The sequence below is a fragment of the Euphorbia lathyris genome, chromosome 7, assembly GCF_963576675.1.
Source record: "Euphorbia lathyris chromosome 7, ddEupLath1.1, whole genome shotgun sequence".
Classification (NCBI taxonomy): Eukaryota; Viridiplantae; Streptophyta; class Magnoliopsida; order Malpighiales; family Euphorbiaceae; genus Euphorbia; species Euphorbia lathyris.
In genome coordinates this window covers 87,606,086-87,624,348 of record NC_088916.1, presented here as the reverse complement: position 1 = coordinate 87,624,348, position 18,263 = coordinate 87,606,086, and the positions used below count along the sequence as shown (strand labels likewise).

The following is an 18,263-nucleotide window of genomic DNA, read 5'->3' as shown; positions in this document are numbered from 1 at the left end:
TCATATAAATTGTTTGCATTAAATTGTAAAACGCATCCCACAACCAAACAAAATCTCAGAACTCAACTCTACTAACGAAAAGTCAGATTGTTATGTAATTTATGCATTGAAACTAAAATAATCAGCATCAAATATATCCCACGTGATTTTTGCACCAGATTAAAACAACAATTAAGAGGGATATGACATTGAGACACATGATTTTTTTCTTTTTACAACAACAGTACACTAATGAAAATCTAAGCACACAAAGCATGAAGAAAAGCAAGGATAATAGACATAGTATCATTTCATTTCAAACTTCTCACTTTACTTCAAAACTCGATATCACCAGTTAGCTCTTAAACAAACTTTGGCAGAAAACAAAAATAATAATGCATCCCTAAATCCATTAAAAAAACACACAAAAATGAAAAGAATGTGAATATAAAACAATCCAAATTAACACCAACTAGATTCTTTTATCATTGAACTAGCACACACAATTTTTTCCCTATATTCAAGCACATTTTCCTACAAATAATTAGACAGAAACAGTCAACTAATATTGAGAGAACGCACATTCATATCCTTTGGATATCAATCCTTGAAAGCACTAATAAGAGACCTTATAAGGATGACACTTTATCTAGAGTAATGATGCAACCAAGCTTAAGTAACAATATAATGAAATTAGAGGATATGAATGTACCTTTTGATGCTCATCATTAGTATTTGATGAAGTATTTGTATCTGAGTGTTCCACACGTTCATTCTCCACTTGGACTAATCGATTTTCAATTTGCTCCAAACGATCCATAAGCTTACGGTTTTCCTCTTCCTTATCATGAAGCTTGGTCTTGAGTTCTTTGATTTGAGAAGTACTTTCAAAATGTTTTCGCTTCAAGCCACCTCCATAACCAAAGACACGACCATGGCGTTGTCGTCCGAAGCACCTTTCCACAACTTGTAAATTAGTAAGAGTTGGCTCTGACTCCATTATCATCTTTAGTTCATCCTACAAATTTTAATTATGTCAAATATAATAAATATAATTCAATGGGATGACTTGACAAATTGGAACTTACATATTTTTTTCTTGTTTCTGGTTCAACTATGTTTTCATCAATCTTTCGAGTTTTAACAAAGACTTCTCTTACATCTGGCGGGATGCCGTCTTTGCCTCCCTATAAAATGATTACAAATTAATAGAAAGGAAATATTGATAATCAAACTAATGAAAATTTTGAAAGAGTGGTGAAAATACCATTTCATATATCACTTCCCTATGAGGCTTGCTTCCACAACGATGGATATGCATACTTTGTTGACAAGCCCTGTTCTGAGAATTTCTTACGCTTATCTCCTATGAAATTACACCACCGACATCAAATTGAAAACCTTGTTAACTAAATTAGATTTAAGATGCACAAAATCATACCAGAAACTTTGCTGTATAGAATACGTTATTTACTAGCCATTCCCAATCTTTTGAATCCATGCCTTTAGCCACATTTTTCAAAGCCTCCACCTTACTTTCACCAGTCTTCACATACTTTTTATTCAATTATGCCCTCTAATTTCCCCACAGTTCCTTCATATGCTCTAAGGTGTGAAGATAGTACGACTGGATATCAGGATGTTTAAAATACTCCTACATCAAATTGATTATAGCCAATATTATTAAATATATATATTGAAATAGTTTAAATTGATTAGTGTTGAAACTACTTACTGTAACTGTGTCCCACATGTGCTTTTTTGTGACATCACTTATATCCATCCATGTTTGTACCCGTACAGGACAAATATGTCAATTACGTACAATCTTCCCTAAATGCCTCGACCAATACTTCTGATTCTCTCCAACGCCACGATTGTTGTAGAAACATATGTCAAGTTTCTCTCCTTGTTTGAGAGAACAAATTTTTTTGTTCTTATTACAACCTCTAACTTTTCTCACAATTTTTGGAATATCACCTAGAAAATGAATAAAAAAGAATTAAAAAGAAGAAACAAACTCATACTAAGAATTCAGAATGTTCATGTTTTATTTTCTTAGGAAATTAAGCAAAATAAAACAAGCACAAGAAAATATACATTTATTGAAATGAAAGTATACATCAATTAAAGATGCTTACTCTTAACAAATGTTTGAGATATTGCATACTTTGGATCACCAGATTTTCCATCCTCTGTCATGGGAGTTAGTTTGGCAACAACAAATTGACCAACAGCTTGTAATGGTAATTCAAGCTCCTAAATAAACAATATCATCATCATAAATTAATAATGCAAATATGTCCAACATAATAATTATTGAATAACAAAGAATATTTACCTTCTCTTTGCTAGGTGAGCTGATAGGTGTAAGACCATTCTCAATATCCAAGTTTTTATTCATAGTTATGAAAAAATCGGCAATACTCGCAGTCTCCACCCCATTACTAATAGCACCATATACCATCACTTTCTGATTTACCTTAAGCTCACCCATTATCTTTACATTTGTCACTATTGGTATGGGTGCAATATCAGAAGCTAATAACATGAAAATTTAGATAAGAGTTAGAGTGAAATAGGATATATAACTAAATGTTAAAATAGATTATCTTTAGCAATAATATGAAAGTACCTAGATTAGGATTCTCACTTGGGAGTTTGTATATTAAACCTCGTGAGTTTATGTCTCTTTTGGCATAAAGATGTATGACTGTAGAACCCGAATAATTTTTGAACATATTTAAGACATCTAAATCATTTTGTACTGGTCTTCCATCATCATCAGCAAATCTCAAGCCAACAGAATAAATATCGACAAATTTTTTGCATATGCTCAAAATGTCCAGGAAACAACATTCTTCGTTGAAACCTTTATCGTGGTATTGTAGATCACCAAAATGCACAATCAAACCAACATCTACAAAGCATTAATTTAATAAAGATAATTATAGTCGAATATAATAACACAAATACAACATTTTACCATCAAATTGCAGATGCAGAGGCAGTATATATTTACAAAAAAAAATCAATTTTGTATAAATAGAAACTATTTTAAAGAAATTATATAAATGGAAAACTACCTTAAAGAAATTGAAAAATACCTTTAAGGTTCTCTTTTCTTGGAGTAACACCATTCGGAGTGTCTTCGGTACTTTTATCATGAGGTACGCTTGAATGTTGGAAAGCACTCAATACTCGATTTTTGTTCCCCAGTTTGCCTGGCTGGATGAACTTTTTGCGAGTAGGAAGTTGGCTTGATTGCATTTTCACCTCAAATTGAAAAAAAGGTATATGCAATATTTGTCAATAGAAAACTATAGAACACAAACAAAATGAGCATAAGGAATTAATATTGAACATATTTGAAAGGAAGTGCATGTCTGAGCATTTTACTTATTTAAAGAAGTCAAATAATATAACGACTTCAAACATATGTGATACATCAGAAAATAATAATGAACATATTGAAAAAAAAATCTCAGCTTCAAGATATTATTTACCGCTTTCTTTTCTTTTTAGATTTTGACACATCATAAGTAATTGGTAATGAATCACTTCGTGCCCAATTTTTCCCGTTTGTTGTATTCAATGTAGTGCCACATTGAAACTTGAATGATTCACCCTCTTGATAAGCCTCACCAAGATCATCAAAATTCTCATTGTCATCGTCTATTTGAGAAGACATATTGTATGAATCTCGTGGTTGTGTCTTAATAACAACATGCCAATTCTTATTAGCAATATCTATAGTATAAAAGACTTGAGAAGCTTGACTTGCTAGAATAAATGGTTCATTTGTTCTCAAACAACGTTGAGGATTGATACAAATGAATCCAAATTCATCTATTTTTTATCCCCACACATTGTCATGAACGTCAAACCATTTACATTTGAATAGGACAACTCTTTTCTCACCAAGATACTGCAATTCAAGAATCTCAGTTAAAATCTCATAATAATCAATAGGTCCTCCCTCATTTCCAACATCACTGCTCACACACACACCATAATTTTGTGTTCTACGTCGTTTATCACAATCTTCAATGCGAAACCTATACCCATTCACAATATAACCATCAAAGTTTGTAGCATATTGGGATGGACCACGAGATAATGACAACAAATCTCGAATATTGGATTCCTTGCTAGATGCATACATTTTTGCAACCTACAATAAAATTATGTATGAGACATTTAAACGTGGTATATATTTTCTTGATGAAGAGTTTAAAGATATACTCACTGTATCTTTAAACCAATCATTAAAAGATTGTTGTGGATGAATACTTTCTCGAATCTGGGAATACTCTCTGCAACGAATTTTTAGAAATTATTATTCATAATTATTTAAGAATTTAAAATACAATTATAGCTCTTCAAGATATTGACTTACTCGAGAAAAGGTATGACTTCATCACAATTATTTATGACATATGCATGTGCTTCCACCCATTCATCGCCCATGTTGCGAAAATAAGGAAAATCCACCATCAAAATAATCTGAACAACCATCGCCATTTCTATCTGGTTTATTAAATTTTGTCTCAATACCATTCAAGTACCTTGAGCATAGAGTCATGCACTCTTTTGCAATATACCCATATGCAATTGACCCTTCTGGACGAGCCATATTACGAATAAGAAGTTTTAAATCATGTAATGTCCGCTCAATAGGGTACATCCAACGAAATTGTACAGGGCCACATATCAAAGCTTCATTAGCCAAATGAATCGGCAAATGAACCATTATATCGAAAAAGGAAGGAACAAAACATTGTTCCAATTTACATAGAGTTATAGGAATCTGATTGCGAATTTCTTCCAACTCTTCTGCCTTTAATGCCTTAGCACTCAAACTAATAAAGAATAAAGATAGCTCGATAAAGGGGTTCGCAAACATTTTTTGGAAGGAGGCCACGTATTGCAAGAGGAATTAGATGTTGCAACAAAACATGACAATCATGACTCTTCAAACCAGAAATTTTGTGCTCTTTCATGTTCACACTTTGAGAAATGTTAGATGAGAAACCATCAGGGACCTTTAGTTGCTTAAAAAATGAACAAAATGAGTGCTTCTCATCATGAGATAACATGTAAGATGCTATAGGAATCTCAAACTTATCCTCCTTGAGAATCAAATCCAAGTCTCGACGAATGTTCATTGCCTCCAAATCTTTGCGAGATTGCATAGTGTCTTTAGTCTTCCCTTTCACATTCATGCTTGTCCCAACAATATTATCACATATGTTCTTCTCAATGTGCATCACATCCAAATTGTGTCGTAACAAAAGACTACTCCAATATGGAAGTTCAAAGAATATGCTTTTCTTGTTCAAATTGTCACCTCTATCTGCATGCTAAGGTCTTTACTCAAGATGATTCCCTCAAGGCTAGTAACTTGAGCAATGATATCAATTCCAGAGAGTGATTTCGGTGGCGGCCTCAATTCTTGAGTACCATCAAACTTTTTTTTTATCTTTTCTCCATCTGTGCTTGCTATCAAGAAATCGGCGATGTCCCATATAACATTGCTTCTTACAATTAGCTAACCTCAAGTAACAAGTGTCTTTGTTACAACAAGGACAAGCCATCTTACCTTTTGTACTCCAACCAGACAAATTTGCATATGCAGGAAAGTCATTGATAGTCCATAACAAGGATGCATGTAACATAAAGTTTTGTCTTGTCGACACATCGAATGTTGCAACTCCTACTTCCCACAAATCTTTTAATTCTTCGATTAAAGGTTGGAGATAGACATCAATTGCATCTCTTGGACCATCAGGACCCGGTATAAGGGTAGAAAGGATAAAGTTAGGTTCTTTCATGCACATCCATGGTGGCAAATTGTATGGAATTAATATGACTGGCCAATATGAAGTTTTAGAATGATTAAATGGCTGAAAACCATCACTAGCAAGGCCAAGTCTTACATTACGAGGATCAGAGGAAAAGTTTTTATGAACATCATCAAAGGTCTTCCAAGCGGGGGAATCAGCAGGGTGTCTCATAACTCCATCATCTACTCTACCTTCCTTATGCCATCGCATCAAAGAAGATGTCTTCTTTGACATAAACAATCTTTGAAGTCTTGGCTTTAAAGGAAAATAACGCATTGTCTTGACTGGTATTTTCTTCCCATTTTTCCGAAGTTTAGTTTCCCCATTACGAATATCATCTTTCCATCTTGAGAGACCACATATTTTGCACCTGTCCAAATTTTCATCTTCTTTCCAATACAACATACAATCTTTGACACATGCATCAATCTTGTCATAAGAGAGACCAATATCTTTTATAATTCTTTTTGCCTCATAATATGATTCTGGCAAAGTAGAACCATTTGGGAGTATTTCTTTTAACACTTGCAATAACATGTCAAATGATTTATTACTCCACCGACCAACACTTTTGATGTATAGTAATTTGACAAGCGCATCCAACTTAGAGGTCTTGCAACCAGGGTAAACTACTTTATCTAAATCTTGTAATAACCTATAAAATTTCTTCGCTTCATCATTGGGTTCCTCTTCATTCAATTCAATATCAGGATATATATCATTTATAATATCTTCAGCCCAATCATCATCATCATCATTATCACTATTGTCACACCCAATCCAAAACGGCATCGGGTATGAACAGAAAACAGGACAACCAACTTCTAATATCCTGAAAGCCGAACCAATTTTTTTTAGATAAAAATTTATTCGGACTACCTAAAATTTTATTTATTATTTGGCTTGGACTTGATAATTCTATCAAGCTTCCTACGTATCCCGAGCATCTTTTAATTTTTAAATCGGGAATCAAAGCCACGTAGTTCTACCTATTTTAGGTAGCTCTCTTAACTCCGGTAGTTCTCTTAACTTATGAACTCATTGTAACTTATTGACACGTTGATTGACACGCTAATAACTTAATTGTATATTTCATTTTATTACTCTATATATATATATATATATATATATATATATATATCACTTTATCAAAACGAATCAAATCGAATAACGTTTTATCAAAATGAATCAAATCGAACAACGTTTTATCAAATCGAATCAAATCGAACAAACCGCTTTAACAAACCAACTCATAATCAAATAAATCGTAAAACATTATAATTCAAATCATCAAACATTATCAAAACGTAATACAAAATTTGCGTGTGTGTCCATCCTCGAATTCCACCCGTGTAGCTTATCATAACATCAATCATATCAATAATCGAGATATCTCATTCATATCTCGCCTTGCCTAACGTTAGGACTACCAGCCGTGCACTCTGGCCATACCGCCCTTAGGTATGGTCTTAAAACTTACAACTCCTACCCCGGGCAATCCTAGATGGACAAAACCATTTTATCTTTCAAAATATCACAACTCATAAAAATCATATTTGGACTTCAATGCCAAAATAATAACAACAACCGCAATAGTTTCTTCAATTCAAAAACAATTCGTAAGAAATCCTCAAACTCATTTTATCAATCCGATTTTCAAAGTACCACAATAATAATAATTATTCTTCCAATAATCAAAATCCAGAGTATTCAATCGAAATCCAAAGTATATAATATTTTAAACAATTGAATCGAAGTATTCAAAGTAACTCAAATATATTATATAAATAATTTTAAACTAAACACTTTTATCAAACCGTTTATGTTTGTTACCGAAATTGTTACGTGTATCGCTAACTGAGTATCGTTATTTTAGACCGAATATACCATTAGACACATTATATTGTCATAAATCTATTTGAACTAATTTTATATTCAAATTTTTATACAAATTTTATATTCGACTCGATACCGACTTTATTTGGAAAATATCTGTATTACTCCTTCTATTTTCAACTTATTTTAACTCTAACTGTTAAAGTCGCTTAAAATATTTTACTGATCGAAATATTCTTATTGGATTATTTTCGGTCACTGAGATAGTTAATTCAGACTGATTATACTTTTAAACTCATACCGATTATACTTTTAAACTAGTGACGATGCTAAAATACCGACTTGAATAAATCTAATGGACAACTGTCTAAATTTTACATTTTTATGAGTAATTGATAGACGCTAACTCATTAATCGTAAATCTATTAAATTTGACGGAACTATCGAAACTAAACTTACTCAAAATCATACTTATAACATTGATAAAATAATTTAGATAACAAATACAGTTACCGAAATATCGTCGTCGGTCACTGAAAATTAATCAGTGTAATCCATTGATAGCTGATCCGAAATATCGTCGTCGGTAGCTAATCCAAAATATCGTCGTCAACAACGACCAAAAACGCTTTTCTCCAATTCCTAACAAAAACTCTTTTGTTTTCCTCATTCATCCCTCTTTTTAAGATACCCTCCAATATATATAATTGTGTGTATATTTTTATTTTAATTTCAATTTATGAAACACTTGTCATCACTAAATTCTATATTTTGACACATCATCTATTATTAAAGCATTCTTTTAATATCTAGTTGACACATAGATATAGAAAACCATGTTTTCATATTTAATTGACACATACATATATAAAAGCCATGTTTTTATATTATAATTTAATTAATTGGATGTAGTAAAAAGCTTTGTGCACATTACATCATAACCATATTAATCCATTTACTTTAATATGAATTATTCTTTACTTTTTTTTTATATAGGATAAGTTGAAATTACTTTCAACTATACTTACACGTGTATGTATATTAGTAATTAAAAAATATCAATTTTGGTCCTTGAATTTATAACTTTTTATTACACTTACCCAAAACTTTTTAATTTAAACTTAAAGACATTAAATTAAACCCAATAGTATATTTAAATTTATAAATAATTAACGCTATGTATTTCGAAAAATAAAAATTTTAGACACGGATGTTACAATTATCATCTTCATCATATTCTTCTTCATCAGAATCAAGATCATGTCGTCTTTCACCATGATGATACCAAAAGGTATAGTTTTCCATTATTCCATTTGTTATTAAATGTGTGTGAACCAAGTTTCGAGTTCCAAAATTGGTGTTGTTACACCTAACACATGGACATCGAATTTCGTATGCTTCTCCTGTTTTTTTGAAAGCGTAGTTCAAGAATTCTATAATACCAATATTATACTCTTCACTCAACCGATCTATCTTAGTAAGTCTTATCCATTCTTTATTAGGTGTCATTCTCCTAAAATCATCAAATAAAGAAACACATGAAGAATAGAACATGCAACAACAAAACAATTAATACACTGAAATATAAATGTAATAATAATTATAATAATACACTTAACTCAAACCATTAACCAAATTCATCTAAAAAAGAGTATTATTTTAGTTTCTTAAATTAATTCTTCATGATGAGGGTTTTTGTTGTGACAGTACCAATCCACACACTAAAAAATATAATTTGACAGTTTCATATACTAGACCAAGTTTATTAAAAGCTGAGCCATTGTCTATTTGAGTGACTAAAAAACTCTATGTTTCTACCATATTTCATTGACTAGTTCTATATATATATATATAGAGAGAGAGAGAAAGTTACATGAGTAGAACTGGTCTGCTGTGTTAAGTGTTTTCCTTTGGTGAGCCATATATATATATATATATATATATACAATGATGATAGCCTCCAAATTAGATGGCATCATTTTTCACAGCCCAACATTGAGGTCTTATTGTGTCTAAAGCCTCAAATGTATCAGATGGAGAAAGGGTGAATGTGGAGATGAAGAACAATGAAGAAGAAAGTGTTAATGGAAAGAGAGATTTGGTGTTTGTAGCAGCAGCTGCTACTACTATTACTGGATTTTCATTTGGCAAAGTTGTGGTGGCTGAAATTGAGCCGCTGAGAGGGACACCAGAAGCTAAGAGGAAGTAAGTGTTAATGGATGGAGAGGTTTGGTGTTTGTAGCAACTGATGTTGCTGTTACTACATTTTCATTTGGGGAAGTTGTGATGGCTGAAAATTAGCCGATGAGAGGGACACCAAAAGCTAAGAAGAAGTATGGTCCTATTACACCTTACAATGCCTACTGCCTACTGCTAGTATTTGTCGCAAGTGATACATTTTCACTTCTTTGTATTATTTAGATTGATGTAAAAGTTGTGAACTTTCTTGTATCATTTTCATTGCGGAATTCTTAATTTTCTCTATCTTCATTTCATTCTCTGGTTATTCTTTAACTACTTCACAAATTTAAGTAGATGTTCCTCTCCAATTTAATAATTTGGGGTGTTGGTTTCATGTACATATTATTGTTGCTACAACTCTTAACTTTAAAACCTCAAATACAGATGCTTTGCTCTATAATTCAATCAAAGGTACAAAATTTAAGATGAAAAGTTCAAATTTTGACAAGTCTCATTTCTGGGGAGGGATCAAAGACTCAATCTAGTTCAGAGATTCATAATAGGTGTTTTGTCACTCCAAACTTTACTTTGGAGGTCAGATCATACAGATTAGATTTATGCTTATTTCGGTTCTTATTCTAGACTTATTCTAGAACTCGATCATGCAGATCCTAATTAACAAGTTGGATTACAATTAGGGAAATTTATCCCCTATCTTATATTAATCAAATCGGATTTTGTAATTAATTACACATTTAATTAGCTAATGCAATACACAAGTTATTTTTCTAGATTCTTTTTTCCTCCTTGAGGTATGTATTTTTATGATTAGTATGGCCAGGTTTAAGGATATTAGTTTGTAGGTTTTTAAGGATGTTTTGAGCTGTTGACTTTGTAGATCTACTACTACTTTAAGGTAAGAATAAGAAGTTGTATGTTTGGATTAATGTGGATTGGATTTTTTATGATATCAGCTAACATAGCACATAACAGGTGATTAGATTTGGGTTCTGCATAACTTTCAAACAATGTTTTCAGAACCTGACTGGATATTAAACTAGATTTATAATTGGGTTATGGATCATTTGGTTCAACCAATTGACTCGGATTGGTCGGACTGGATGACGTAATAATAATTAAATAAATAATATAACATATATTTATATATAATAACTTATTATAATCCAAAAACTTAGCAAAGACAAAACTCATTCTCTGATGTTGCATCAAGATAGTTCAGCTTATAAGGTCTTAACCTTAAATGATTTTCTTCTTTAACTCTTCCTAAGTTCACCTCATCCAAGCTTTTATTTTTTCAATAAAGTCAGCAAATAACTTAGCACATGCAGCAACTAGTTAATTTAGTTAATTAATCAATTAGTTCATAGCAAAATTAGACAATAGCTTGCGGAGAAGAATCAAGAGAGAGAACACGCAAAAGGGAAGCAGCCGAGACTGAGAGAGCAAAGCAGAAGACTAAGAACAGAAGAAAATCGAAGAAGAAGCACGGTTGTTGAGAGTTTTCTAATGACTTTTCAATTTTTTTTTTAATAATTAAAAAAACAGGGTGAATCCGGTTCCCATGTTGACACCAGTTTCAGATGGGTTGTTGCAAATTGAAAAACCCATACTAACCCAAACAGGAAAGCAATCCAATTCCGGTCCAATTCTGACAACATTACTTTCAATCTTTGTTTTCACTATAAATTATTTGAATAAATTATTCCGAACACATTAATTCTTAGTAATTTTGATTAGGAAAAGTCCTATAGCATTACTACATTCTAAAGAAGTGAAAATCCTATCAATAGAAATGACATTTTACATAGGCTATAACTTATATAGAAGCCATAAAATATAATAGGGGTAAGGTATTAAAACAGATTTATGGTTTTTGGAGAAGTATCAATTTAGGCTCCAGCGTACAAAATAGCACCAATATAGACTTAACATTTTAAAAAAATATCAATTTAGGCCTCGATAACGGAATGAGACATGTCATTGATATTACTCCGTTAAGTTCTATCAATTGTACGTGGAGGGAGAAGTCAGAACTTAATGGAGTAATAGGAATGACGTGTCCAATCCATTATCCGAGGTCTAAATTGTTACTCTTTTAAACTTCAAGCCTATATTGATGTTATTTTGTACGTGGCGCCTAAAATTGATAACCATAAATCTGTTTTGGTACCTTATCCTGGCCAAATAATATATATTCTAATTTGGGTCCATGAACTAATTCTAAGATCCTAAATAGTGTAATCAGTACCATAAGAGTAAATGCAGTGTCATTTTCATCTATGCTTAAAAGTGAGACCCCAACAAATGAATGATAATTACATTATATACAATTCTTAGTTTCAGAGGAGTAGATGAGGGCGTGCAAGGAGTGCTAACGCACAGGGCCTCAAAATTATAAGGGTCCCAAAATTTAAGATGTGCTTAGTCGAATATAGATATTAGCTTAAAATAATAAAATAATAATATAATGTAATAAGATTTATTTACACTTTTTCATTACATTGAGTACGTATGTGATTTAGATATTCAACCATTCAAAATTTATAACCTTAATACAAAATTCTATTAATTAGTAAGGGTTTAAGAAAAATTTAGCACAGGGGCCCCAAAAAGTTTAAGACGGCCCTGCTTAGTTTCTTATATTTTGTGAAATATTGACATAAGATAGTTGGCACATGTCAAGTTAATATGAAAACTACTTTTTTGGTTGATTTAATTACAAACAGCACTCTTAAATATTGTTGGTAAAACCATTTACTATCATTCTCTGTACCTTTTTCTGTTTTGATTATTATTTAATGTATCTTCAAATTTTTTGTTAAACTACTTATCCATTTGATGTTGTTTCTATATCTGTTACAGGATAGGCATTTTATATCACCATTTACTATCATTCTACCTTAAGGTTTTAATGTGGTGCAAAGGTTACCACTTGAGCTGAAGGTTTAGAGTTTTTCTAGAAAAAAGGTAGGGGAAGGACTCCAAATAATAGATGGCCTTTAGCTGGCCAGGGTGAAGTAGAAAGTTGCACACACTTAGTTATACATTTTAGGCATGTTTTACAATGTCTGAACTGATAAACTGAATAAATAAATTGAATCAGTGACATGAAAATACATTGATGAAAAGTGCTGCTCTACACTTTCGTATAATACCTATATATTGCCTTGTAATATTAACAGAAAATGAAGGATTTTATTGAAAATTGAAGAAATAACAGTTACAGTAATCAAAATGATACTTCTGCAAAACAGAATTACCTAATGAATCAATAATCCATGACAAGTGATAAAAGGACATTTGGACCTATGAGTTGGCTTTTTAATTGCAAAATTTAACATATTCATAGACACAGTAAATTCAGGAAAACAATGCACTAGGAACATATTCGGGTAAGTTGGTCGTGTTGTCCATTATGGTTGTATCCTTTTCCTTGCTTCTATCAATATGGACTTGACAGTGTATCCTCATTTGAACCCCAAACACATAGAAAATGAATTTGTATAATTTTTTAATTCTTTATATTTATAAGTTTTTTTTTTTGTTTTTGCACTCAATTAACTCTGTACCCTCATGTTCACCACATCCCTCATCTCTCTAATCTTAATTCGTACTAGCCCTAAAAAGCTTAACCTTATCAATCTACTTTATGGGTTTCTAATTTCAGAGTTTAAGCAAATAAAAACTGACAGCAATTTCTCTAAAATAAATAAAACCAGTCTTACCAATTTGGGAACAAAATTTCTAAACAACAAAAAAAGCACAATCAAATTATACAACACTGAAAATTTAACAATTCCACTAAAAAATCAACTTATGTTAAGATGAATTCCACCATTTGACTTTTAATTTTCATAAATTGGAACATTGAACAAACATACCTGAGTTATGCTACAGCTTCAACTTTATCTTTTCACTGTTTGTAGACGTTGAGTTACGGAACAGCTTCAACACTTCAACTTTTTGGTGCTCGTGAAAGTTTTCTGAACTTATCTATACCGAATATAGAGAAAAAAAATGGAATGAATGGAGGTGTGGAGATGGTGTGGGAGACAATGATGCATAACGTGGGGTTTGGGGATTATGCTTGTGAAAGTATCTAGACTGATACAGAATGTAAATGCGATTACGAAACGGTGGAGGCATGGAGATGTTGAGCGTGGCGGCCAGGTTAACATCGTGAGGTTTTGGGGGAAATCGTCTTCTCAAAATATCATTATCCCCAATATTTAGGGATTTGCTCCAGAGTTTGTTTTATTTTCAATGACCCCACTATATTAATTTGGGTGCTATATCTATTTAATTTACGTAAAAATAGGATTTCCTACTTAGAGTGGAATTTTTTTTATACAAAAATTTAGTAAGATTTTAGCGCCAAATTTCTGAAGATTTATTGTGAAGGTAGTATTAATAAATAATGACCGTCTTTTTTCTAGTTAATAAATGATAATATCAATGACGACAGTAATATGTGTTAATAACAACAACTTCAATTTACAGTCGTTAATAATGTAATTTTAAACGAGAGTAATTTTTTACCCACGTAGAAAAGCATTTTTAACGAGAGTATCAGAGGTACCTTCGTTAAATTTGGTCGTTATAGAATGAATTTCTTGTAGTGTATTTCAGCTCCGTTGCTCTCATTATCATCTTCTCTTCTATACTCATCATCGTCACGAAGATCATCATCTCCCCACACCAAGGTTGCCTCTATTTGCTCTTCAAAAAATTCCCCCCAATCCTAACCTTTTTCTTCCTTAAGGATCACGTCTTTAATGACAACAATTCTTTTAGTCTTAGGATCAAATAAACGATATCCTTTCGACTCATCACTCACGCCTAATAGAATACATGGAAAGCTTTTATTATCGAGTTTACTTCGCTTTACCTCCGGGATGAGAACATGTGCAACACATCCCCAAACTCTCAAATGATGCACCGAGGGCTTAACTCCACTCCAGGCTTCTTGTGGTGTAACATTCTTAACAACCATAGTAGGACATCTATTCAATACATAGAAAGTCCAGGTGACAGCTTCAGTCCAAAAAGGTTTGGGAACCTTTTTAGCCGTGATCATGCAGCGAACCATGTTCATGATTGTTCTGTTTTTGCGCTCTGCTACTCCGTTTTGATGAGGGGTGTATGTTGTGGTGAGTTGTCTTTTGATTCCTTTTTCACAGAAATTCTTGAAGTTTAGGGAAGTGAACTCTCCCCCTCGATCTGTTCTCAAACATTTTATGAATTCTTCTGTTTCTTTTTCCACCAATTTCTTCCAAATTTTGAAACATTGGAGAGCTTTTGATTTTTCATTAAGCAAATAGGGCCAAGCTTTACGACTGAAGTCATCAATGAAATAGAGAAGGTACCTTTTTCCACTATTGGATATAGGCTCTATGAGACTGCATATGTCTGCATGTACGAGCTCTAGGATTTTGTTTGCACACCATTTACTTTTCTTTGGGATTGGATTTCGATGTTGCTTGCCAATGAAACAGTCCACACATATTATGCTTGACGTCTCCAATTGAGGCAATCCTTTCACCATGTTTTTGCTCTGTAGAGTTTTTAAACCTTTGTGATTTAAATGCCCATATCGCTGGTGCCAGAGATGAGTGAGATCAGATGTCGTATGTAAGCATTCACCAACATTAGAACTTGAAACATCTGTAGGTTGATGAAACAGCACGAACATTCGATTGGTACTCATATTCGTGTGAGTAATTAAGCCCTTGTGAGGATGATAATTGTTGCAGATGCCATTTTTAATCAAGATAGAAAGTCCTCTCTCTTGCAACTGACCCACACTTAATAAGTTGTTTTTCAAATCAGGGACATAATAAACATCTTTTACAGTAAATTTAGTGCCATTGAATACTAGATGGACACTACCTTTTATAGCTACTGGCATTTTAGAATTATTTCCACATCTAACAGAATGTTGTATCCCATCAACCATGTTTGAAAACATACCTCTATCTCCACACATATGATTTGAACAGCCAGAGTCTACGAACCAAGCATGGTTCCTTTTGGCTTCCTTTTCTTTCACATATAACATCAAAACTAACTCCTCGAACTCAGCATAGTTAGCCTCCTTGTCCCATTAAGGACATTCATATTGAAAATGCCCCAAATTATGACATTTGAAACATTGTACAGTGGCTTTTGAGAATGATTGTCTTCCTCTTCCACGTCCTCGACCTTTGTAAGTTCCTCTGCCTCTGTCTCGGCCTCAATTGCTTTCTACTTTGAAAGCTTGATCAATGTCGTTGTTGCTCTTCTCCACCATCTTCTTTTTGAACTTCTGTTCATGTATCACCAGACAACTTTGAAGCTCATCCACAGACATGGATTCGGTGTCTTTGGATTCTTCAATGGAAATCACCACATAGGTAAACTGATTTGTTAATGTGCGAAGAATCTTTTGTACTACGTCCGAGTCTTGCATATTTCCTCCATTGATGCGCATTTTTTTGGCTACTGTCATGACCCTGGCAAAGTAATCTATGATAGTTTCTCCTTCTTCATTTGCAGAATTTCAAAATCTCTCTTTAAAGAGTTAAGAATTGATCTCTTCACTCGTTCATTTCCTCCAAACTTTCTCTTCAGGGACTCCCAAACGATCTTTGAATTGCGTCTATCCAAGATCTGTTCGAAAATTGCTCTATCAATGGCTCGGAAAAGATAGTGCTTCACCTTATGGTCTTTGGTTCTAGCATTCTCTAGTTGCAGCTGTTGTGCGTTTGTTAACACAGTCTCAGAGACTGGTTCTTCAAAACCATTTTCTACTAGACTCTGAAGGATTTGAAGCGGAAGTATCTTGGTATTTAAGAAACGAATTTCAAAAAATTTCCCTAAACAAACAATCAGTGTGATCCAATCACTCTGATAAACAGTCAAGCATCTGATGTCTGACATCAAATCCTTAACTAAGATCATTAAGTTCTTCAATAATCAAATTGATATTTATACTACGAGATTGGAAAAATACCTCTTGTAGATTCCAATCCGGTATTAAAGCTTCTCTAGTGGTGAAGCCTCTAGTCAGTCCACTAAGTCGATTAGATCAAGCCTTGAAGAAACTGATTAATCTTGCTCAAAATCGAAAACTGATTTCGGATCCGATTTTTCTGAACCGCAAAAATCGTATATCGCTATTATTATTCCGTAGTATGTATATATATATCGTTTGATATATATATATATATATATATATATATATATATATACTTTGTTTCAATCCTTTAGGATTGAAACAAAGCATGCACTAGGACAAGTGTCGTGGTGCATGTTTTATATATATATATATATAGATATATATATATATATATAAAATAATTAATATAATAATAATAATAAATTAATATAATAATTAATTATATTATTATTATTATATATAATAATAATTAATTAACAACTTAATTAATTACTATTATATTCCTTAATACATACTTAGAGGAGCTAATTTAAGACACCTCTTAATACTAACGGTCAACACTTGACTATTATATTCGGAAAAAGACATCAATTTAAATTGAGTAAGAATTATTATTTATTCCTCATTTCAATTGAATATCAAACAGTGTTAGAATGTTTTGTCAATCCCATTGACATATTCAATTGTGTCAATTAATTAATTAAAACACTTTTAATTAATCAATTTAACAAAAGCTAGATACAAACAACTTGTATGTGTGTGACTTTCTAGGTTCATCTTTAACTGGCATTAGAGGCATAGTACTAACTCTTAGTAAGTATTTGAGCCCTCACTATCCCTTTCCACGCAATCAAACTTTCCCTGTAAAAGGGGCGCTGCCCTTTGCAGCCTGTACATAGTGCTCTGCGAACTACTCCTTCGACTAGGCTCCCCGCGAGGGGGTCGGATCTGTCTTTTCTACGTGATATCTGGCTGGTCAATGTCATTCTTTGTATTGCTTGACTGGAGTCGTCCCTGACGGGCCCGAAGGCCCAAGAATGAGTGAAGGCAGCATTCGCTGAGCCCGTCTGATTGTTGGACTTACTAACTCTATGTTTGATTGACCGACTCAGGACTGTTTCCGTTAGGCCATTTCAAGCGTAGGTGAAGCCTCGCAAGAAGCACGATCGCTCTCTCGTTCTTTATATAAAACTCTCCTGGGTTGGTTTGGCCTCTGTCGTAGGCTAGCATACATATCATATGGTAGTTATTTTCGATTGGGCTTTTTCTTTGGCGAAAGCCATCTTCTATCCAAGCGGCGGGTCTTACCTTCTTTGGCCGCATGATTGTCTTGGCCATGGGATCCCCCCCGAGACCTTTTCTTATGCACTCCCGAATATTTGTAGCAATTTGGCTTGAGGTGAGGTGTGGCATCCGTTTCGACGGTCTCTGAAAGCGTCCTTCCTGCTTCCTGGGAGCTCTTA

At 33.0% G+C, this 18,263-nt stretch overlaps 1 protein-coding gene across 9 annotated transcripts; it reads right to left on the bottom strand.

Annotated features, from left to right (window-relative positions):
• Positions 1–1,479: 1,479 nt before the first annotated feature.
• LOC136200967 (uncharacterized) lies at positions 1,480–14,109 on the bottom strand. Of its 9 annotated transcripts, none has more exons than XM_065991479.1 (9): positions 13,745–14,109; positions 4,379–4,485; positions 4,229–4,295; positions 3,087–3,255; positions 2,615–2,899; positions 2,321–2,520; positions 2,121–2,238; positions 1,715–1,959; positions 1,480–1,633 (listed from the first exon to the last, which is right to left on the bottom strand). In XM_065991479.1, the coding sequence occupies exons 2-8, from the start codon at positions 4,474–4,476 to the stop codon at positions 1,793–1,795; spliced, it is 1,104 nt and encodes a 367-aa protein (XP_065847551.1). In that variant the 5' UTR covers positions 4,477–4,485; positions 13,745–14,109; the 3' UTR covers positions 1,480–1,633; positions 1,715–1,792. The 9 variants fall into 9 exon arrangements, with proteins under 9 accessions (XP_065847551.1, XP_065847553.1, XP_065847552.1 ...); XM_065991481.1 differs by lacking the exon at positions 4,379–4,485 and adding an exon at positions 3,486–4,153 and having other exon boundaries at positions 3,087–3,299; positions 13,745–14,108; XM_065991480.1 differs by lacking the exon at positions 13,745–14,109 and adding an exon at positions 3,486–4,153 and having other exon boundaries at positions 3,087–3,299; positions 4,379–6,759.
• Positions 14,110–18,263: the final 4,154 nt, after the last annotated feature.

Coding starts and splice junctions, on each gene's coding strand:
- LOC136200967 (XM_065991474.1), bottom strand. CDS start 6,617: ATGCCGTTTTGGATTGGGTGTGACAATAGTGATAATGATGATGATGAT.